Source organism: Spea bombifrons, chromosome 3 (assembly GCF_027358695.1).
Source record: "Spea bombifrons isolate aSpeBom1 chromosome 3, aSpeBom1.2.pri, whole genome shotgun sequence".
In the NCBI taxonomy this organism is placed as follows: domain Eukaryota; kingdom Metazoa; phylum Chordata; class Amphibia; order Anura; family Pelobatidae; genus Spea; species Spea bombifrons.
Genome location: NC_071089.1, coordinates 74,636,376 through 74,660,839, shown reverse-complemented (window position 1 = coordinate 74,660,839; position 24,464 = coordinate 74,636,376). Strand labels below are relative to the sequence as shown.

Here is a 24,464-nt window from a genome sequence, read left to right as displayed (position 1 = left end):
AGGAAAGGAAAATAAATTGACAATGAGATGAAAATGTAAAGAAATAGGTATTAAAATGCACTGCAGCTATATTGCGATCACCCAGGCACTGAGAAGAGGAAGAATAATCTGTTGGAAAACTGAAGTGAGGTGTAAGTCTTATTGTGCTATTCTTTTATGATTCCAGGCTACCAGGGCCAGTGAAATACATGAATGTACATGTTACATAGTGCCCTTTAATTCATACCTATGTGGAGCCATCAGAGGAGGTCAATGTAGGCACAACGTTCATAACTTGATCTGCCATGACAGCTATAACAAATCAGCAGGTTAAAGTAAACTTCTGTAAGTGTTAAATCCATATAATTACTTCTGTTATTATTATTTTCCATATAATTAAGTCTTTCATCTTTCCAGGGAATGAACCATAACACAATACAATTGAACAAAATAAATATAAAACAAATTACATGAATTATTATCTATTTCCAGTTTATTGATTGTTAAATTGCATATAGGGCACATAGTTGTTGTTCAGTTAACTCGTGCGCTAGTGCTATTTCATGCGTGGTTCAGCCAAGAACAGGTGACAATAATCATAATAGGATAGTAAGCATATCTAAAGTTAACGTTTCTATAAATATATAACAATGCTTTTAGAAATGAGTGTCAGTAGTTTGTGGATATGATTAACATAAAAAGTGTTAAGGTATTTTTCTTTGGCTAATTATTAAAAAATATAGGAAACTGATATAATATATATATATATATATATATATATATATATATATATATATATATATATATATATATATATATATATTGTGACATTCATGTAGGATTGGTGGTGGAAGGGAGGTATGTTTCTCCTAGATTCCTTTCCTATGTGTAGTAACACCAGAGTCTTCCACCTTCTAGGTGATTAATTTAGGTGAATGAGAGGGCGGATATAAAAGGGAAGCCAGGAGGGCAGGTAGCTCTCTGGCTGAGGACACAGAAAGCCTGTCTGTGGAAGAGACATTTGAGTAAAGTGAGTAAAGGTTGCTGGACATATTATTGTTAAGTTGGCAGAGAGAAGCTCTCCAGCTGGTAGTGAGGGACATCCTCTGTATAGTAAGTGCTGGACAGGCAAGGTATTTCTTTTGTTGCTGTGTTGTTATATTTTTTGTCTTTGCAACCTTTCTAATAAACCTGACCCCGTGTCTGATTGCACAAACCTACTGCTGTTTGCCTGGTGTGAATGAAGACGGGCACTTGCCCCTTGACCTCAGCGAGGGGCGATCCCAGACCTACCTCACAATATATATATATATATATATATATATATGGAACATCCAGTGCTATGCTATACTAGATATATATATATATATACATGATATGAACAAAAGCATTGGAACACCTGACTATTACACCAACAGGGACTTTGATGACATTGCATTCTAAATACTTAAACATTAACATGTAGTCGGTCCCCCTTTGCAGCTGTAACAGCTTCCACTCTTCTGGGAAGGCTTTCCACAAGATTTTGGAGAGTTTCTGTGCAAATTTATGCCCGTTCATCCAGTGGAGCATTTGTGAGGTCAGCCACTGATGTTGGACGAGAAGGCTTGGCTCGCAATCTCCGTTCCAGCTCATCCCAAAGGTGTTTGATGGGGTTGAGGTCAGGGCTCTGTGCGGGTCAGTCAAGTTCTTCCACACCAAACTCATCCAACCATGCCTTTTTGGATCTTAGGATACAGTTATAAATTAGTGCCCACCACCTTGACACATGGCAGAACTGATGCCAGTGAGGCGAGATAGACAGGGGGAGAGAAACAAGAAACACAATAGAAACAGAATATCCAGTACAAAACATAAAAAAATTGAAAATGCAATCCTCATCCTGATTGATGAGCTGATTTATTATTGTTACAAGATTTTAAACCTGAAAATAGAAAAAACGTATCTAGTCTAAAATAAAAATACAACATAAAATAATGTGAATTGGCAGAGTAGTTTTGTTTAAATAAGTGCATTTTCCTAGAGGCATGATTAATTGCCCAGTGTATTTGGTTGAAATGGTACAATCTATTTGAGTGTTGTCAGAAGAGGCTGTGATGGCTCCAATCCTAGAAAGTATGTTTACTTGAATTTAGAGAAATGCCTTGATTATCCCATGTTAAATCCAGTGTAATTCCATGCCACAAATCACTTGTATATAGGAAATTTCACTTGTTGTATGGTGTCTCACAGTGAAAACTGCTATAATTAGTATTTTTCTGTATATAGTAATGTTACATATTTTGGAATCCGCTGTGTTTTTTTTACATGATTACACATTCATTTAATGTGTATGCATTTAAACTTTTCTTTTTTTTTTTACATTGTATATATTTTGCATGGGAAAAGTGAATACATACATTTAAAAAAAAATCTGTCAATCAACAGCAAAAGCAAACATTTTTTCCCAATGTTTATCACTTGTAGCCCAAATGAAATAAAGATGCTTATGAGAAGAAGATGGTTTTTAGACAATCAGCATAGTGATCTGATTACATGCTGATGATTATATGATTGTAAACCCGTATATAAAAAGTCTTATGGCGTTGTTGTGGACATATAACCACACATCCATACAGGGTTCTAGACATGGTTTCTTAGGTCATGAGTTTTACTCCAACTAAAATTGGAGACCTAGATGTTATTTTTATTAACCAAAGCTTGTTTTGGAACAAAAAAAAATGACAAGAACATAGGTTGAACCATGAGAAATTGAAGAGTCTTTGAGGATGATGAGAACTTTAGTTAAACAATAGGTAAAAGGTTACTGTGCTATCCTGACAATGTTTGGGAGCCTATCATTATAAAATTCCCAAGTCTCATTTTGTGCTACACACTTTTCTAGTATCCATTACTCCATAGAATATCAGTTAATGTCTAGGATCTCAGGTTATCAGAATCTCTGCCCGTTTCCCAGCTTCATCGAATTCCTCAGTGTTTTGCACTCATCACATACTTTGGTCATTTTGTTCAGAAAGAAGAAAAGATCCATGATTGAGTTTATCTATTGCGCTATGCTGTGTCCTCTGTGTAATGGAACATGAGCAGATAACTGATAAAGCAGTAAGGCCGTATGGCACGCTGCATAATACTACAGCTTCCTTTCGGGTTTAATGGCATGCACGAGTAACTGATAACGCCGGGGGCATGGCTGTACATATGTAATTTATCTCAGATTTATCCCTTCCCTGTCAGTGAACCAATTTCTGTAGTGCTGCTGGAAAGCAGCTTGTGTCAGACGAAGGGCGGACGCTCCGTCTGCAGGTAGTTACTTTTGATGCTCAGTGTGAGGATAATAGGTTCTCTCTGAAATAATGGAGTTGAGTTCTTACTTGTAAAACTTGGAACAGATGACCAAATTGAAGGATGATTATTGCCATAAGGGAAAAGGTTTTATGTTTATTAAAGGATTTCTGCTCAGATACAAAATGTTAGACTTGTAACTGGATATTTGCGACTCTTCTTTCCTTGGTATAAACCTAACTTTTTTAATTATAATAATTGTTCATAGACACACAGCATACCTAATGTAATATATAGTAGAGGGAAACTAACTTATATTTTGGATTTATTATTCATTTTATAATTACGTGAAAAACAATGGCTCAAATGCCAAAGGGTTAGTCATCCTTCTCACTTCCATCTTGGCCTGTTTTGCCAAGAGCTCTTGGATGTAGATGTATTGGTATTTGTTAACCCACATAGAACAGGCAGTAAACACAAGCAGTAATTACTGTGTGTAATTAATTGATCCTTATTCTGTTAAATATGAATCTTTTTACTTGATATAGTCAATATATATTTATCATTATGAGCAGGTATCCTAATAGAATCAGAAGATCTTTGAATGTGTTGCGCAACAGAAACAGGACTAGGCTGTAGGCATATGAAGTTGAGAACAAAACTTACTTTATAGAGAGGAACAGCCTCCCAGCAGAAGTGACAGAGTTTAATTCAGTGGAAGGATTTAAACATGCGTGGGATAGGCATATGGCTTTCCTGAATCTATGATGAGACAATAGACTTAGAATTTAGATTTGAGTCTTTACATCAGGAAAGGCAGGTAGAGTAGATGGGCTTAATGGCTCTTCTCTGCTGTCACATTTTATGTTTCTATTTTGGTGTGCTTCAACACAGTATTCTTAAAATGAATCTTAAACAGAATTACGTTGCTAGCCTCACTAGTGTCATTAACCCATACGTTATATTTATTTTTCAAAGATCTTAGTCTGTTCTCAAAAAAAAAAACCACAATACCGCAAAACTCCTACAAATGAAGACTACAGCTATATATCATGGAAAAGTACAAGTACATATACATGAATTTTGCCTTAGCTTTCCACATTGTGTCTTCAATTTGCTTTTTCAATTCCAGTATTCTGCTGCAGTTCCCTGGTTTTATTTCATTTACACTTGCAATATCAAGAAATAGACTGTCAAGGGCTAGAGTTTTCATCTATTTCAATGCATTATACCTCTTATACTAATCAAAGACCCTTGAACGTCAAGATTCTAATATTTAATGTAATTTGTAATGGTTTATACCACAATGAAAATGAGGGCTAAAGGTAAATTGATTCTGGTTCTGTAGACCATACATGTTAATGTTTAGTGTTTCCAGAGACATTATAGAGAAATAGGTAGTGATATATATATATATATATATATATATATATATATATATATAGTTCCAATCAAAATTATCCACCCCATTGCAAAACAGGTTTATTGTCAAAATTTGCAGACTTTCAGTTGTTTGCAATGAACAAATCAAATAAAAGCAATTGAAAGAGTTCAACACAACAAATGCTTCGAGTGGATTCATATATATATAAGCCACAGAAGTTTTGGGATTCAGCTATGTTGAGCGATGAAACAAAACTGTAACTTTTCAGCCCGATGGATCAGCAATATGTCTGGAGGAAGAAGAATTAAGCATATCCTGAAAATACATTCTGCCTCCATTAAGCATGGTGGTGGCTCGTGATGCTCTGGGACAGCTTTGCATCCTCTGGCACTGGAAACCTGCAGCATGTGGAAGGCAAGATGGATTTTTGAAGTATCAGGAAATCCTAGGAGAAAATATCATGCCAACTGAGTAAACTGAGTAAGCTGGAGCTTGGGTGTCATTGGACCATCCAACAGGACAATGATCAGACATGGACCCCATAGAACATCCCTGGTGGGATTTGTAGAAGGCAGTTGCAGCACACAAACCCAAGAATATTACTGATCTGGAGGCCATTGCTCATGAGGAATGGATTAAAATTCCTCAGGAACTCTGCCAGAAGCTGGCGTCTGGCTATGTATCTTGTTTGTAGTAGATCATAAAAACAAATGGGTGCTCTACTAAGTATTAAAGATGCTTGCCATGAAGGGGTTCAATAATTTTGAAACTGGAGACGTCATTATAAGTTGCAATTTCTGTTGAATTTTGTTGTTTTGCGCTATTTTATTTTTGTTCATTGCAAACGGTACAAGTGTGTACATTTTGACAATAACCTTGATTTGCAATGGGGCAAAATAATTTTGACTGCAACTTACTGTATATATATTGTATAACATTATATATATATATATATATATATATGTGTGTGTGTGTCTCAATAAACACTAGCAGACATTGGTTTAAATAAAGGACATAACATTGTATTTAAATATAAAGTTTATAAGTTATATGGGCAGAGTAAAAACATATTTACTATTTTGCCTGATCATGTAATTTACTTTTGTGATTCTAATATACTTGAGGATCTATTAACAAAAGGGTTAATCTGGCTCAAAAAAGATGATTAGTTAATTCTCAGGTCTTCATTCATCTCCGGTCGCACTGGACAGACTCAGACATCATAAGAAACCCATGGGTTGAAAATTCAAATTTTGGAAACTAAACCAAGCACCGATGCCCACAGTTTGGGTGCCCTATGAGTTAGTAAGTTAATGAACAGATGCCCTGATTGTAATGGCACGCTTATGAATGCTTACACTTACTCCACAATTGATTGTAAAATATCCATACACTATCCATAGCCACATTTTTGGAAAACCATACTTAAACTTACTATCAAAAATGTTTTTATCATGGAGAAAAACTACTCTACGTATTCGGTTAACCAGAATCTGCATATTCATCAGCTGGGCTTTCTTGTCGCAGATGGACAGGCTAATTGAAATCTCCAAAACAATTACTACAAGGAGAGCGAACATTTTGTACTCACTATAACAAATTGTAAAATAATGCACTTATAGAATATATATTTTTTTTTTAACCAAATCATTTATTTTAAATGATATGAGAAAAAAAACCCATACAAAAATAAAATAGATCTTTCTCTGCTAGCACCTAAAATGCATTGATCAAGCTCAAGAAACTGCAACATACTAATAATGTCACCATCTGCGTTATGCCGAAGTCTGATATGAGAGTAGAAGACATCAGCTGAAAAATGTTCCTCTCGCTCACTTCTGATCAAAGATTTTCACGCAGCCGTCAAGCTCTTCAGTTTCTGGTCTAGTTGTTAGAGAATGTGAGCCAGTGACAGATTACTATAGTTAAGATATGCAGCCATCAATAACCCTGGGGTATTTTATTTCAGTTCATGATAGCATGGAAAATGAGACCGGTGAAATACAGGCTGAATGCATGTTAAATCAGGTAGACGCATCTTAAATAGGTTCCATTTAATATAATTATGACACCGCTCACAAGTGACGCTTAGTGCAGTCTCCAGGATAAATATTGTTTATTTGATCATTACCAGTATATAAAAGCTATTATATCGAAACCTAATCAATAAAAGTTGAGTTTAAAAAATAGCACAAAAACCATATGTCAATAAAGCATATTTTTCACGATGCATATGTATTCTTCACAATAGTTATCAAGAGCTGTCCAGGAGCTATTATAACTGATTGATGTTGCAATTGCTTTTACAAGGTTTAATACCCAGGCTGTTTTTTTTTTATCTTCTTCTAAAGAGGCACTACAATCAATCTTGTTTCTTTCTTTCTGTTTTTTTAATAAATTGATTCATCCCATAACACCGAATCTGAGTTACTATGTTTTATTTCTTGTTATTTCTCAGGGAAGGCGAGGTAAACCAGGCCCCCCTGGCATCCCAGGACCACCGGGACTTCCGGTAAGTACAGCGCTTTGTTATATTATTACATTGCTAACCACTGACACGTATATCTGCAGTTATTTCATTTCGCCGCATTTCCATGGAGAGATCCGAAAACTAGGGAAATGTGTTCAGGCTTTAATACTGCTATAAATCTGTGTTAGGAAAATTAAGGGTTCATAAAGGATCCCAGAGCTACAATATGTAATATTGTATATGTTTATGTATTGTGCGTGCATATGGCATATCTATCAACATGGGAAATGGTCAAAGTGGGACACTTTTGCTTTAAGGTGCTTGGTTAGTTATGTTACTAGGGGGTAGTAAGACTTGTTATGAGACGTTGTATTTTATGTAAACAAATTACAAACACCCCTTTGGCTTTTTAGGGCCGTTAAACACTGTTATAAAGTCATACCTATCAAATATGGGACATAACGGGAGGAAAGAGAAATTTGGGTGTAAACTAGGGACTGTCTCTAATAAAGAATGCCTGGGAGGTATGTTTGTTAGTATACTACGCTAACATGAAAATACTACACATAATGACATATTGGGAAAAAGAGATAGAAACTCTCTGAATCTTGTTCTTGAAACATTAATTTATAAAATGTGGTCTAAGGCTGTAAACGTTTGAATGTCCTACATGTCTATCTATCAATGTATCTCGCTCTCTCTTTCTCTATGTAAAACATTTATGAAAATGAGCAGGTCTAATATGTTGTACTTGAACAAAAGTGAAACTGGGGCACATTTTCCTTGCCGGCGTGGTGTCTTAGTTGCAAAAAAGCATCTGTCTAAAGCATGAATAAGCTCATTTACCTACCTATAAATTTAAACCCGTATCAATCCGGTTCTCCAAAATCTGGAAGCTCAAAATGAAGATATTTAATCCTGGTAGGCATGTGTTTCTACTAAAAAGGGGGAAAAAACTGCACACTATACTAAATCCTTAAGTCCAAAACAAAGCTGACTCTAGAAATGGAATAAATATGCAGCGTTCTAAAACCAACCGCAGAGAAACACAAATGTCTTTGTTAAAGATTGTATATCAGTATGTTATATTCATTTTGTTTTTAAAGTGCACACTAAAAAATTGCAAAGTATTGCTGCTGGCGGTATAACTCAAACTGATAAAGAACATTTTTTCCGATATTGTAATATTCTTCTAAAACCAGATAAATTTAACTTTTTAAAACTTTTTTTAACTGCAAACAGTCTGCATTTTAAGAAATTATATCACTTCTGTTATATCAGATATATAATGTACCGTAAGTTATATAATATACTATTAATGAAAATAAACATATTAAATAAAAAATACTACTCTGCCCCAGCCAACTCATTACTCACTACCACGTTACCATCCTCTCTAGGTCCTCTTAAGGATGTGTGGTAGTATAACTGGTTACAAAGTAGATTGTGTACTTTCCCAACTAGTCCATTACGTAAGCAGTGTATTAGGGAACCGTATTGTCAATATGGTGATTGGCCCCATTTTTGCAACAGAGAAGTTTCTGTCCCGAGGACCTGTCGAAATACACCTTTGACTTAATTTAAAGAAGGGTCTAGGCTATCCGTATGGGACATGCATCTACTAAAGCTAAAAAGTTTTCTTGTAAAACATATATTTTCTAAAGTGGACATGTGAGGCTGTCAACTAGGTCCAGTACAGGTTTGTCATATTATGTATACATTCTACTAGTCAAAACTTTATATGTATGTGACCAGTGGCCAGTGGCATATTCTGCCCTGAGGCAACTAGGCCTGGAGAGGAGCCTGATGGTCTTTTTGAGTGACCAGCTACCCATTGATTGCTGAGTTTTCTGCATCCTCTCCTTTCTGACATAAATCTAAACTCACAATATGTTGTAAAGCCACAAAGAGGATTATGGTTGCACACACAGCCCACCCGGAGTCCAGGTTTGTAGTTTTTTTCTAAATGGCATTAGCACCCGATAGCACAGAAAAAAAACAACAGAAAGTGTTCAGCTAACAACAAACTCATTCATGTTATCCTGATACTTGAACAATAAAAAGGGATAACCGAGAGGTGGTCTTTGATGTCCAACCAGCCATATGGGATTTCCTTTCCGTTTAGGATACTAGATATACATCATGGGAGATGCAGTTTGTCAACATCTGAAAGCTACCTATTTTGGGGTTTAGCTAGAAAGCGTTTCAGGCATTAGAATGAAGAAATGAGTTAAACAGCATATATTCATGGATATATGATAGATAACATGATTTAAAAAAAAAGAAAAAAGCATTACCACATATTAGCATCAGGAGATATTGCACAGCTTTTTAAACAAGGACAGACTGTAGAGGTTGACATAGGCTAAATGAGGCAGTATTTAAGATGGGATAACATTTTTATCTAATTAATTTGAAAGATAAAGGACTGCCTGAGTTGAACAGAAAAAAAGGATTATGCCCAAGCTTAGACTATGAAATAACAGGAAGAGCCACTAGGCTATGTGTGAGATTAATTTATTAAAGAATTATGAGAAGAAATCTGCAAATATTGGATGTAATTGTCAGTACATGAAGAATTCGTATCTACATTTAAAAGTTAGAACATTATTAAGGGAAAGCAGACAGGCATGGCATTCCTATGGCACAAAGTGAATCCTAGTATGTTGCCCATTAACTTTGCACAGTATATCAGTAGTAATCACTTCTGTTTTTATATATTATTTATATATTATATCAAAAATCATATAAAGGTTCCAACTAATATTAACTGTCCCCTCATAGTTCAGCAGGCTGGTCATTATGTGACACCAAGTGAGCTCATCCACCACCCTCATATTAAATGTAATATGGTCAATGTATTTTCTCTATTTTCTCTATTAGGTGAAACATAGTATTGACTTACTTACATGCTATTACATTACGACTGTGACAAACATAGGGGTAGCTAAACAATAGCTCTCCAGCTCTTAAAGAATTACTCCTATAATGTTTAGCTAAGCTCCAAAATAAAAGCCTCTTGGGCAGAGTTGGGGGAGCCTACTATAATGTTATATGGTATAACACAACATTGTGGGGCCCTCACAAGATGGTTAGGGGCCGCTCCCCATGTATGGATCTTGTTTTTAATCTAAATCTGAATATTGTGCAGCAAATACATGCAATTTTGCTCAAAATATGAACCAATACTATTATAACAAACAAATTGACATACTCAGTAATAAAAAAATGTATTAAAACATTACCTTGAGAGCCCTCTAAGACGTACCCCCCAATCACATGGGAAGCATGGGATTTGAGTTGAGCTAACCCACCACCAACATATTCTCATAATATGATACTTAGAATTTCCTGCACACTGTCTGATCCATCATGCAGGAAGTGACATCATATCCATTTCCTGCATGCTGAGTCAGTCTGCATAAAGGTAGAGATACACAGGCAAGCTGTTTGAAGGCTAAGACAAGCTATTTGGGGAAAAAAGAGGGCTCAGGCAAACTGGAAACAAAGGTGCTACAGACAGGCTGTTTGGGGGCTCAAATGGCACAGACAAGTTGTGATTTTAGCACATTTTCTACATCAGAAGGGGTTCAAACTAGTGAACCCCACTTTAAAAGAACAAATCCATGAGTGCATTTATTTTGAAGTTGAGAAACCCACATAAATCTCAGATCACATTAATGGCAGGGTAATATACCTATCCTACGATTGAGTAACATGCACTTCTCTTGTATAAGTACTTAATGCCTCTTGCCTAACATGCATAGAAGTGAACTTATCCCTAGACTCTTCATGTATTAGGCCTTGAGTAGCCCATCATAAATATTCTGTGTGGTGACTCACAAATGGTTGCAAACAGATGCTCTATAACATTGCTTATTAAAAGCGTGGCTTGTACAAACGTTTTTATTTATCACCTGTATTCAAGCAGGGCTTTCAACTGTAATATATAATTGCAAAGAGAGGCCAGATGGAATGCTTGGCAGATGATACTAATTTGGAGTAGAATATCAAAGAGTCAGCTCTGATTGCGTGGCCTTGAGAATGTACTTATACACTTTGTGATGGGCTAGTAAAATAAACACAAACAAAATATTTTTCCACTGATATTTTTAGTCTCTTTCCATAATATACAACAATGTTCATTTCCAGCTCACTCATTGGCCCTATTAATCACATGTGATCCCTACACTGACTCGAATCATAATTACACTTATCACTTTGCTCATAAAATCACAGAAGCCCAATTATGGGCCTAATTTGTCACCATGGCAACTTCATAGGCTTGTATTTAATGCCATTCACTTATTTCTAATAATGCTTCTCAAGTAAGTTTCGCTGCTTGCCACCAAGCAAAACCTTGTGCCAATTTCCAATGACACATCCATGATTATGTGGTAGCTTTCATTCCCTGTGTAGGTTCATTTGGAAAAGAATCCAACGCAATATTTGAGGTTTCTGGTAACGTGAGCAATGTCAATGTATCAGTCCATCTTTTATCTTATTCTTTCAAGTTTTTTCTCATTGACATCAAGAGAGTTTGTTCATCATGATTCATATAATGTAGTGTTCTCGAGCTGATGTGAAACTGACAGGCTGATAGTTCTCTGCAGAGATGCTGTATAATGTGTCACTTCCAGGTTACCTACAATGCTAAATGCTGCAGGCATTGTTCATCTTATCAAACTATCAACAAAAAAAACACACAAAAAAACAAATAAAAGGCAGAGATCCTTTTTCTTATTCTCTTCAGCTACAGTACAATACAATCTATGATCACGTTTTCTAATAAAACCCTCTACTCCATTACTGTAGTAGTGTTTGCATAACGCTTAAAGTGAAGTTATTGCTTTTGAGCCCCAAAGTGCTCTTGTAATTATTGGTGTCCATATTGTGCTCCTATTCCATTGCCAATGCTTTGCTGGGCTTGCTACATTTCAATGAATTGTAATCCAAATTCAGAACAATAAACTCAGCTGCGTTGTTAATATTATGTGGTCAGCAGCTCCCTCTAGTGTCTAATTTACCGCTTCTGCATTCTGTTCACCTAAATCCATATTGAACATTGACAGTGTTTTAGTCAGACATTAAAGATAGCAGGCTCTAATATGGAATACATCACACATAGTTAACACGAGCATGGTATGAAATATCAAGTAGGTAACCTTAGTATATTTAGAAATCGGTCGCTATCATGTCAGAAGGAACAGTTACAGTTTTCTGATGAATCTATGTAAATTAAATCTTTGCATGTTTTTACCAGATTTAGGCATAATAAGATAGATTTATAAAAAATAGGGTAGTTGCCAAAGCAATCCCATTTACAAAAAGCTCTCAAGCCAGGTAAAATTAAAAACCAAATGCATTATGTTTCCTAAAATTAAATCTGTGGCTATAACACCTTTGTGTTATGACAAGGCATTTATTTTTGTTCCATATGATTTAACGTAAGTTATTGTTGATCTGTAGGTGCCTTCCTCTAACATACACACACACTTAACAATACATTGTTCATGTTGACCTTTTTAGATAGGGCTGACCTAAGGATTTCCAGTTCTCAAGGCTCCTTTCTGCATGCACTAGCTTGGTATATAGAGGAAACATATTGGTTGTGCATGCCTACCAGCACATCTTCCTTATCTGCCATGTTGATCACCTCTGTGGTCGGACCAGCCACGACTGGACTTATTCAAAGTATCTAGAAAATAAGTTTAACTCAGCAGAAGTTGGCGCAAGGTGTAGTAATTCCCATGTAATTAACCACCTAGGATGTTGGACCAGCTTGACTGTAATAATGGTAGAATCTCTTAGTATGTTTAACCAAGCCAGGTTGAACTTAGTTTAGAGTAGGTCCAGTTGATGAACTTGGGGAATCTAGTGGGTTAGCATTTTAAGTAAATAAATCCCTTAGAGTACTTAGTCTGATAGACAGGGGCATACATAATAACACTGGGTGCCCTGATACCATTGTATCATACAAGTTCTTCCTATCCCCAATGCTTATCTTTCCATGTAGTGCAATGCAGCTATTTTGGACCCTTCTTAAGGAAGTACTGAGTATATGGTACCCAGATTGCAGGTATCTTTTTTTTTCATTTCTTCTCTTTGCTACAAGAGATAACTGATGTGTTATAAATGTTTTTAATGCAGATCCCATACTGGAATGTATACAAGTAACATGGTGGACTACATTTTCCCTGCTATTGGTTGCCCATTTTGGCCCATTTGTAAAACCTTCTTGGCTTGCACAGCAGTGGGTAAAAGCAGACCACATGAAAGTGTATATGTTTTATGCTAAGTGTGTTTCCAAGGAGACAAAAAAATAGAGTACAAGAACCAATAAAATAGGAAAGATTTGTTCTTGTTAAGGATTTCACAGTTATGAAGCAGAACGTTGTACTACCAAAAATAAAAAAAACAACAAAATTAATGCATACCACGAACATCTGTTTAAACAGATTCTGATTTGATGTCACTAATGCAAGGTAGGGAACATTTAAATTACACATAACTGTACAAAAAAATACAATAGATACAGCACAACCCACAAGTGTCCTACAATGATTTGTAAGCCAAGTGTTCATAGCATGACAATGTTATGCCGCCACTAAAGGTGAATTTCTATGTTAGCTGTTGCTCCTATCATGAAGCTTGGTCCATTTGTAGCTTTAAATCAAAGCCAGTGTGCGAGACCAGTGCCAGAAAACATACTTAAGGACGGCTTTTTGTCACTCATCTTTGGCTTAGCCACATAGGTCTGCTTCCGTCTTCAGACCCGGCAAGCTGAAATGTTTCTCAGGACATCATATGTGTATCAGTTAAATTCATATAGACAAAAAGATCCCACTGCCTAAACCCACAAGCAACAGTTACCAGATTCTCTACATTAAATTCCCAACATTTACAACAGACACCCATTTTTAATTGCTATTTATCTGCATATGCAACAAGACACATTCAGTGCTGTCATTGTAAACCATATAAAAGCTGACCTCAATGAAAAACTATTCCATAGCAACACAAAAAAAACACTCTGGCTTTGCTTTAGTTAATATTCCATTAACACCTTTCCAAATCTCTAGTAATATAATAAAACAAAATCATTGCTGATGATTTTACGTTACAATAAATCTCCAATATTTTCATTTCTCCTTGATTCCAGCACATAATCGGTAATTGTGTTGTGTCGCGTTGGCTGCTTTCCCAGCAGAAGAACGGAGTGCATGAGAAGTGTTAACTGGGTACCAAGTGAAGATTTGCCAGTGGGATGCATACAGCAATGGCTAGTGTCCTGGTTGTCTAGCAACTCCAACGTGTCTGTAATTATCTTCCCTCTGCAGCACCGAAGTCTTTAAATACAGACACTTTAAGCCATTGCTCAATGCAGTAATAGCTTGTCCCAACAAGCTCTCTGTGAAAACAAGCAAAGGCAGACAGATAATACACAGAGCTAATTGTCACCTTAGATTCTACTGCACACAGCCAATCAACATCTGAGGATAATATGGCTACTACCTGAGAAAATGACATTGCCAATTCATGACTAGTGTCAGGCTAACTCACAATATCTAAGCAGCTTCCCCCAGTCAGAGAGTTCCCTGGAAATCACATATTACATTTTTTTTTTTACTTCTCAAACTTTTAACCATACTAGAGATCCTTCAATGTTGTGGCATGTATTGGTGCCATCATATCTGGAAAATTGTTAATGCAAACCGGGAGCATGATCATCACAGACAATTTTTGTGTGAATATGATTCTGGGTAACATACATTTTGTCCTTTGGCATTAGTATAAAATAAGAACCGGCATTAACCCAGCATATTATTAACAGCGCATCAGTGCCCACATGGCAGGCATGGTGCTCCCACCCATCAACCCATGAAACTTTGCACACTAGCATTGACAAGGTTAACAACACACGCATAGAATGTTTGCACTCCAGCGTTAAAGAGGTTAACTAAACACAGACAGGAGCAGTTTGAGAAAGCCAGATGTTCCTTATTATTATATTGATGTGCTAGATGCTGTTTGCATAGTTATAGTGTAACTGTTACATTACCTGCACCCTGCATTCTCTTTAAAGGCCCACTTCAGCCACCATATGTACTTTAATGCACATAATAGATGGGTGGTCGCTTTGATTTTTTCTTAATGCCTCCTTTGCAAATGGCTGATACCCCCATATGCATGTGTCCCTTTCTCCACCGCCAGCCATTTTCTCGTTTAGTCGAACACATCTCCTTGCATATGATATACTTACTTCCCGTCGGTACTGGCTAGTTGAACACTGCAGGGGTCTATTCAGACCTCCAAGTGCAGAAAACGTTATCAATGATTTCAAGGAGCCAATCAACAAGAATAGTCATACCACAGAGCGCTCTAATACACAGTCTTCTTTAGTGGGGATGTCAGAGACCGTAAACTGTCATTGAGGAAACCATGCTGTTAGCACACAACCTTCTCCCTGCTAAAATTGACTCTTTATATCCAACTGGCAACCAATATGGCCCTTAAGCAAAATTGTCAAGCCAGTCAAATGCTGGCCACTTGGCATCCCTAGAAAAGAGCAAGGAAAATTTAGCTCTTGTAACATTAATGCCATATTGTAAAATAAATATAAAGCTTCACAACTTCTACCAATAATATTACCGGCCAGTCCGAGCCTGCTTCTTTGTAAGAGCTGTAAAAAAAAAAAAGCTTAATTCCTAAAATAAAAACCTGCATAATTAAATACTGGAAAATATTTGTACTGTTCTGATTTTTGGCATTTTATCAGAATACTCTAGTAATCCGGCAACCAATTAAATGAGTCACATCTGTGAACACCATTCTCTTTCATTGTCAGGGTGTAAACAAAAAATATATTATAACATTAATGAATAATATCTAATCTGTTATAAAACAGAATTCATTGCGTTTCAGCATCTCGTAAACAATAGAATAAAGTTTTATAGGTTTTAAACTGTGAATTATTACAAAGCTGACACATTTAATACAGCTCTAAATAATTAAAAAAAAAACATATGTGGCAGCAAATATTATGTTTTACTATAATGTGTCTGGCAAATACGGCAGCAAGAAGACATTAAGTTCCCCATGTATAAACTCCATGCTTCTGTTCTCTTATTTAGTAATCTCAGGACGCGATCCAAAAACAAACAGGCTTAGCTTCAATGAATTCCATTCTTCACCAAGAAGAAGCTTTGACAACTGGGTAACAAAGTGACATGCATAAATGTCATCAGAAGCAGCCTTCAATGCTGCATCCTATTCAAGCCAAAAGCTTATGAAGAGAAAAAAAAAAGCAGGTGAAAATGCTGCAGGAAATTGTCAGATTTGCAGACTGGAATTTGCTCTGGCATCTTTATAAAGTACTTGGTGCTGAGTTTGGAAATGAATCAAGGCCTCTGAAAAATAGCCTCGGAGAATGTCCAGTCATATGTTCTGTTATTGAAAGGATCATGCTTGTGAGATATGACTTAATGTGCGCTGTAAAATGAGTAAAAAAAAACAAAGAAAAATAACGGAACTCTCAAGAAATCTGCATATCACTGCTTTAGCAAAAACACACACTGCTTGTAGCATTTTCCTCTACACAAAAGCTATATTTTAAATAATAAAGATGATACTACCCTAGCAGAGAATACTCATAAATAAACTTGGAGGCTTTTTCAAGAGAACTGACTTTTAGTAAGTCATCATTACCTGATGTAACATCAACATGATGTTCTATCATTCCCTGTAGGAACCCAATCTCATTTATATATACCCAACTGATCTACAGTACCTGAAAGCAATCTGTTATGATGCAAAACGATCTACTCCAAATGTAGCACCTTTCCCCACAATTGCTTGTTTTGCTTGTTTTCTGTGGTCCCTTATTGTGTGTTGGACCTTAATGAAGAAATTCCTCAATTTGGCTTGCTTGTTGAAGTCTAACCTCCAACAGAGGATCTACTATAGATGCAGATTAAATGGCTACTTAGACTTAGCCTCTTCCATTGTTTATGTGCAAATAAATCCTTAGTTTGGGTTAAAGATGAACCAGTTTCACTTAGGGCTCTACAAAAACAAGAGCCATGGCCACCCTTGACCCACCAAGTGATTTCCAGAGTCCCCCTTGTTAGAGACAATTATGTGCTATAATAAGTTATAACAAAATAGTTCTCGTGTGGTAGGTATAGAGACCACAAGGCACTCTGGGGAAGAATAGAGATACCAAATAAAAACACTAAATAACCACAGGTCCTGATTTGCACAATGAGGGTGCAATTGCTGATGTGGTGTTATACCAAGCAAGGTCTAAAAGTCTTTGCATTAGAATAAAGAACACCTCTACAACTACAATGTGCTCTTTTCATAAAAATCTACCTAATTTACCTAAAATTAATAGGCTACAGTATTGTAAAGCCTGAAGCTCATTACTAGACCACTATTAACAACTTTTTTGTGTTGTTAAGCAAAACTGTAACATATTAACAGCACAACCTCCTTTGCATCTACAGATGTACAACATTACATTAATGACATTGAATATTTGTGTCCTAATGACAAATACAAGTGTAATTTTTCCCCTGTACATGTTTGATTTCATAAATCAAGTTAATCACATATCATCTCGTTTTTACAACCACTACCAGTAAAGTCTTAAATCAACTCTGATGCTTTTACTTGGGAGACACAGCTCTGAAGCCAACTGAAATGTTACATTAAGTCCTTGAACATCTGATGGGTGATCAGTCCAGTACTGGAACATGTGGGAAACTATTTCCGACTAATAAAATCCTTAAATAATAAATATGTCTTATAAGGTAACACCAGTTGAATTAAAACACCAACTAAAAAATATATTTTTATACTCGTCTATGCGGATTTGGTGGATGACTTGTGAGTGTGCAGTGTTGCTGACCCATTGGATTTGGAGGTGAAAGATTTTATACAAGGAATTAAAGTATATTTCACTGTTGATTGGATTTGCAGCCCAGCTGTTGGGTAATGTGTTGTCACAAGTTTTGTCTGTTAACAGCGACACTGCTTGTGTATATAAGTTTTCTCTTATCGTGACAAAAAATTCCACATAACTATAAAGCCGCTACAGTGTTATAAAATAGAAGGATAACACTTATCAATCTGAGAATCAATGTACAGCATGTCATTTTGTGCTGATTGGTTGGCATAATAACTCATTCATAATGCAATCCTATTGACATGAAATATCCTATTCAAAATGAACCTTGATGACCTAATAATGATTAATTACCTAACCTTTTACATCATTTTGCCAGTAAAATGCTACAGTGTGAATGTTAAGATTGGGGGTTTTTTTTTACATTGAAAAATTAAGAGAAGGCTCGTATTGTGAATAGTGAGTAAAGTGTTGATTTGACTTTTAATGGGGAAAGTTGTTTTACAAGTCTTGGGGAACATTCGGGTGATTTTTAGGAAACCCTAGATGAGCAATCACATTCTTCTTAGAGATAAGTGGATTCTGTCTCATGCTAGCCCAGTATTATTCTGATAGTGGAGTCATGAATACACACCTTTGGTAAGGTGAGGGAGACATGCAGATCCCAATATGGTTTTTTTAGGATTCTTTTGAATTGATTTTTTGAGGGATTTTGGCAGGGTGGAACATGTAAAATCATACTGTTCCAATCCTTTTCTATTTGGTCAGTATCCCTAAATCTTTGCTCAAAACAAGGGTTTTATATGGAAGGGAGCTACCTGGTGGGCCACCAGACACCAGAAGTTTCACAAGTTGATCCTGAAGCCACCCTGCTGCCTCAACACCTCCCTGGTGCAAGAAACCAGTTTCTATACATCAGCCAGTGTGCTGGACAAAAAAAAGAGCAAAAGAGGGTGGCATTAATAAAACCTCCTCGCTCCATCTATCTGACCTCCCCTATCCTGGGCTTCCCCTGCCTCACATTCCTAAATTAATCTTAACTTGCCAAGCAAACTCCCTGCTGAGCCTGGTCATGCAGGTCTTGCACCCATTAGGTGCCAGCATGACCCCCCCAAAAAATACCATTTGAGTTAAATACAGGGAGATGTTAACATTTCTCCCCTGAAGGTTAAATGTTTAATTATGTAGGACATCGCAACATCATTTTTCCTCTCAGGGGGTTTCTATACACATTATATATATATATAAAAATGATTTGACCTTAATCAATATGAAAGGTATGCAACAATGCACAAAATCACACAGGAGGTAAATATTTCAGCTGTAGCTGAATATGTATATATTCATTTTTTATTATATTTACTCAAGATTAGCCGGCATTCCATCACTCATCATTCCCATGATATTTTTGCTCGGTTCTTGGAAGCAGTCCATTTGCACACTTAAGACATTTTGATTTTACACATGAATGTAATTGTTGTCTGTCTGTCAGAATGCTCCCTTGTTTTATCTAGCTTCGGGCAAAGCAGACTTGTGTATTAATATATTCTGCTTGCCATTTGTTCTTTTGGGTTAAATACATACCTAATGGGTTAGAAAGAAACCTGAATATGAATCAGTTGCAGAATCGTAAAATGAACCCTCACTGATTGATTTTGACTATCATTTATTACCGATAAACTAACATTTCTTGGATGATAATTTAGTAGGAAGTCACTTTTTCAAGTGTTTTTGTTTTCCTTTTGCCTTTTGTTACACTATTTCATATATATATATATATATATATATATATATATATATATATATATATATATTCCATGTGGTAACACACTCCATTAACAAAGATAATGTGAGCTGTCTCACACACCATGTGACAAATGCATACCTTTCAGAAAAGCAGTCATTCTTTTTGGTTTCTTCATGTGAAAGACTCCAGACAACACTGTCTTTGTTAAGTCTCTTCTAGTGTCCGAGTAACTCTCATGCTTATGTTTCTGTACTTACAAAATTCATGAAGTGGGCATAAGAAAACAGATATATGGGCAAATATAAATTTTATGTATTATCTTTATACACTGTATGTTGTGTAAGATGTTGCATTGGTTTGATGTGCTTTGTATAGTGTATTACTGAACATGCCTTTGGGGTGATATTTGCAAGGTGAGTGTATACTCAGGCTCCCTGGGAATTTAATAGCAGTGGCAGAGATAGGTCATCGTTAGCTGTGATAAGGCCAGCCTGGCCACAGATAAGTGGGCAAGATGCAACAAAGTAGGTGAACCAATGAGTAGGAGAGTCTTTAACACTGCTGCCCACCTGAAGGTAGAAAGAATAGCACCACAAGCTCAAAAATAATATTCGGTAACAAGAACGTCAGGGTAACATCTGCCAGGCTTGCAGGTATGGTTTGTACACAGTACCAATTTCTTCTGTATTAGCATATGACTATTCTAATTCTAAGACTAGACCAAGGACTGAGTAAGGTTTGAGTATTTATAGCTGGACAAAAACCGAGACTACATGATCTCAATGGTACACACCTGTCATCAAATTCAAGGTTTCTGGTTTTCTGTTCATTTTTCTGTTTTTCTTGAAACCATTAAGTCGGTGTTTTACCTCTATTGAAATGGGCTGTAGTATGGAATATTATTCCAAGTTCAATTGGGTTGATTTGTGTGTTAATTAGGGTAATCAGATGTTTTTTGAGGGACAGTAGCCTCTTGAATCCCACTGAGCTTAAAGGCAAAGTATATTTTAAAACAGTGCTATTTTTTTTCTAATTGCATTAAATTTCATAAAAGTTGTTTAATATAGTCAATGTCACCGTGCAAATCCAATGTAGCTTGATTCTATGTAAAAAAAAAAAAAAAAAAAAAGCTGGCCAACAGTTTGAGAAGCTGTCATTCCTGAGCCTGATTCGTGATGCTTCAAATGCTTAGCTGACAAACCTATATCACTCTCTCCGTATTCTATGCTTGGTTACTTACCAAGTCACCAATCATGTTCTGCACAGCATGGATAGTTTGCATATATATAAGAGCACATGTTGAGTTATCCATTAAATTATGCACAGCATACACTGATAAAAAATACCGGTAATGATAAAAACTAGATCGCTGGCCTTTAAGGTATGTCATTTTCTTACATCTGCTCAGTCATTTAATGAAATCTGCATGGGAATTGCATATAAATATGGATAGCTAAATCACTCAATAAAACGTATGAAACGGAGGTTCAATCTGAGCCTACATGTTAACTCTCCTAAAACATCTGTATACATACAGCAAGACTTCCCATATGCACACGTTCAATATATATATATATATATATATATATATATATAAAGATTTTTTTTATATACATATTATAGCTTTATATAAATATTCCTTTATGTCATGAATATTTAGTAATGCATTTTAATTTATTTCACCTCATTACTAATATTTGTACAAGCTAACATTTTTATTGATTAGTCGCAATAGGTCATTTAAGACATGCAATTATGTATTTTAAGACATTATTTTGAGAGTGTTGTTTTACTAGTACTACTTGAAATTCTGTACTTCGTTCAAGAACTTTAATACCCTAGGAATCCTGATTGGATCAACATGATAACTGCATATCCAATTAGAATGCCTATGGTTTTAATTTGCTTGACCTTATGTAGATAATTTGCACTATTCCTTTCTTTCCTTTCTTTCTATGCCCAGTTTCCAGGAACCATTTTTAAATCAACCTGTTTCTATACAGAAGTAAAGATTGTGAACCTAATCTATCATATGCTGTTTTGTATAATTTTACAATCATTTTGATTTGTTTGTGATCGTTGTTGAGTGATCCTTCCCCATATATGTATGTTTTGAATCTAATTGGCTATGTTATTAAAAGTGTGAAATTAGTTCTCACTTATGTGCACTTATATGATGGAGCAAAACACAATTTTGCTCAAAATTACAGCCATTGATATGTTAGCAAACAATGTGTGTATATGTGTGTGTGTATGTGTATGTGTGTGTGTGTATGTGTATGTGTATATGTGTGTGCGTATGCGTGTGTGTGCACCGTGATGAAATGTTACAGATGTAATTTACAAAAGACTAGGACCAACTTATGCACCAGGAAATTTTGTCTGATCAAACCTGATCTAACGCGGAGCTGTCATAATCAATAACATTTTTTTTGAGGGAGGGCTGGTTATGGGTTAGCCCCCCCCCGAAAAAGATAGTTAATATTGCCTATTTAAAAGCAGATCTAAAGTAGATTTTAAAGTAGATCTAACAAAAAAAACAGTTGCTCTAACCTGATCTAACAATGATCAATGATCTAAAATGGGGGGCTAACCCGGGGGAGGTGGATTTATAGTATTCTTTGTACCTTCAACTCCATCTATGATATTTTATAGGAATTTTTTTTTGGTTCTGCAAAAAACGTTATTTTTTTTTTTTACCTTCGAGATGGAGACAGCTAAACAAAATAACAAGTTCAACTAAAATTACATCCTTGCTAAAAGTTGTTTTTGATAAAAAAGATTTTAGGCTCGTATTATATAACCTTTAAAAACACAAAAAATATTTGGTTTAGATCTTTAAAACTAAAGAGACGTTTCATTACAGAAGTAGGTAAAAAAAACCTTCCAGATGAACCTTTGTCCCTATTTATTTTGTTATAAGAGCTTTATATATCTATATATGAAATCATGATATAATAAAAAATGAATTTAAGTAGTTTATGTGTATTATCAAACACCGAACAGTCAATTATGATATCTTTTTCACAAAATTAGCCTTTGCATTTGCATATGATTATAAGACATACAGACAATTAAAGAAAAAAAGAAAAGCTAATAACTGACCTATATAGTTATAGTTATACCTATATATATTTGTAATTTGGTCAAATGAAATATATTTTTTTCTCACAAAAAGATGTTATAGTCAATACGTTACTTTTATTCAGGTTCTTTTGTTTTAAAGCTTATAATTATTAACACACTCACACTCACTCTAGCACCATACACTTACGTTTACTAGGTCTCTAACACTATTCACTAACATACACAATAACAACATATGACAACCCACTAGCAACATCTGCTAACACTCATACATTCACTCATTCAGTCACTCTAATATCACATACACCATAACAGACAGATTCACAGTTCACTGTGTGACCAAATGTATGTGGACATACCGCCTAATGAGTTGTTTGAGCCACACCTATTGCCAATAAGTGTATAAACTGAAGCACTTAGTTCTTCAATGTTTGTCTATGGAATTTACATGCCTAAGTGTTATTAAACGTTACACCGTCATAGGATGTAACCTTTGCTGTAAGTCAGTTTGCTATTATTATGAAGTCAAAATGTCTAGGAGTCATAACAGCTCAGCCACAATGCGTGGCACATACTCCATAAAATTTCCTATCCTCTGTAGCATCACTCCAAAGAGGCAAAAGGCACTCAAAATCTGCATACTATAGAACCAGTCAGCATCAGCAAAGAAGGTATAAATCTTTTTTTTTCAAAACTGCAACATCAGAACAAGCACTGTGCACAGGGAGCTTCATGAAATGGATTTCCATGACTGAGCAGCTGCAAGCAAGCCGAAGATTACTGTGCACAATGCCAAGCGTCAGCTGGAGTGGTGTAAAGCACTCCACTACTGGACTCTGGAGCAGTAAGAAAGTGTTCTCTGGTGTGATGAATCACATTTCACTGGAAGTATGATAGACAAATCTGAAGTTGTCAGATGCCAGGAAAATGCTACCTACCAGAATGTATAGTGCCTACTGTAAAGTTCGGTGGAGGGGGCATAATGGTCTGGGGCTGTTTTTTTAAGGTTTGCGCTAGGCCTCTTAATTCAAATGATGGGTAATGTTAATGCTACAGCAAACAAAAACATTTTACACAATTGCATGCTTCTAAACTTGTGGCACCAGTTTGGGAGAGTCCCTTTGCTGTACCAGCATGACTGTGCCTCAAAGCAAGGTCCATAATTTGATTAGTTTGGTGTGCAGGAACGCTAGTGGCCTGCACACAGCCCTGACCTTAACCCCACAGAGCCTTTGTGATGTATTGGAATGTGAATTGTGAGCTATGACTTCTCATCCAAAATTGGGGTGTTATAGCTATAAAGGGGAGGGGGCTACTCCATATTAATGGACAATTGTTTTGGAATGGTTGTCCAAGCTCATATAGGTGTCGACATACTTTTTGGGCATATAATGTATCTCTCTCTCTCACACACACTCATTCATGGAATTCATACCAATGTCTGCCCCCTTTTTAAAATAGATTTCTTGAAGTCAAACTTAAATTCCTTAAACAAGTCCAAAATACAGTAATTTTCAGCAAACAAAAAATGAATTTGCATTTTTTTTTTTTTTTTTTTTATATTTTCCTGGGTTTCAGAAACCCTTTTTTTAACACACCCAATCAC

At 35.9% G+C, this 24,464-nt stretch overlaps 1 protein-coding gene across 1 annotated transcript in view; it reads left to right on the top strand.

Moving 5' to 3' along the window:
- Positions 1-24,464, top strand: part of COL19A1 (collagen type XIX alpha 1 chain) — a 193,480-nt gene that overhangs the window by 59,261 nt on the left and 109,755 nt on the right. The window contains exon 7 of the mRNA XM_053460355.1: positions 7,104-7,157. Coding sequence (XP_053316330.1) covers positions 7,104-7,157 — 54 coding nt within the window. The remainder of the gene's footprint in view (positions 1-7,103; positions 7,158-24,464) is intronic.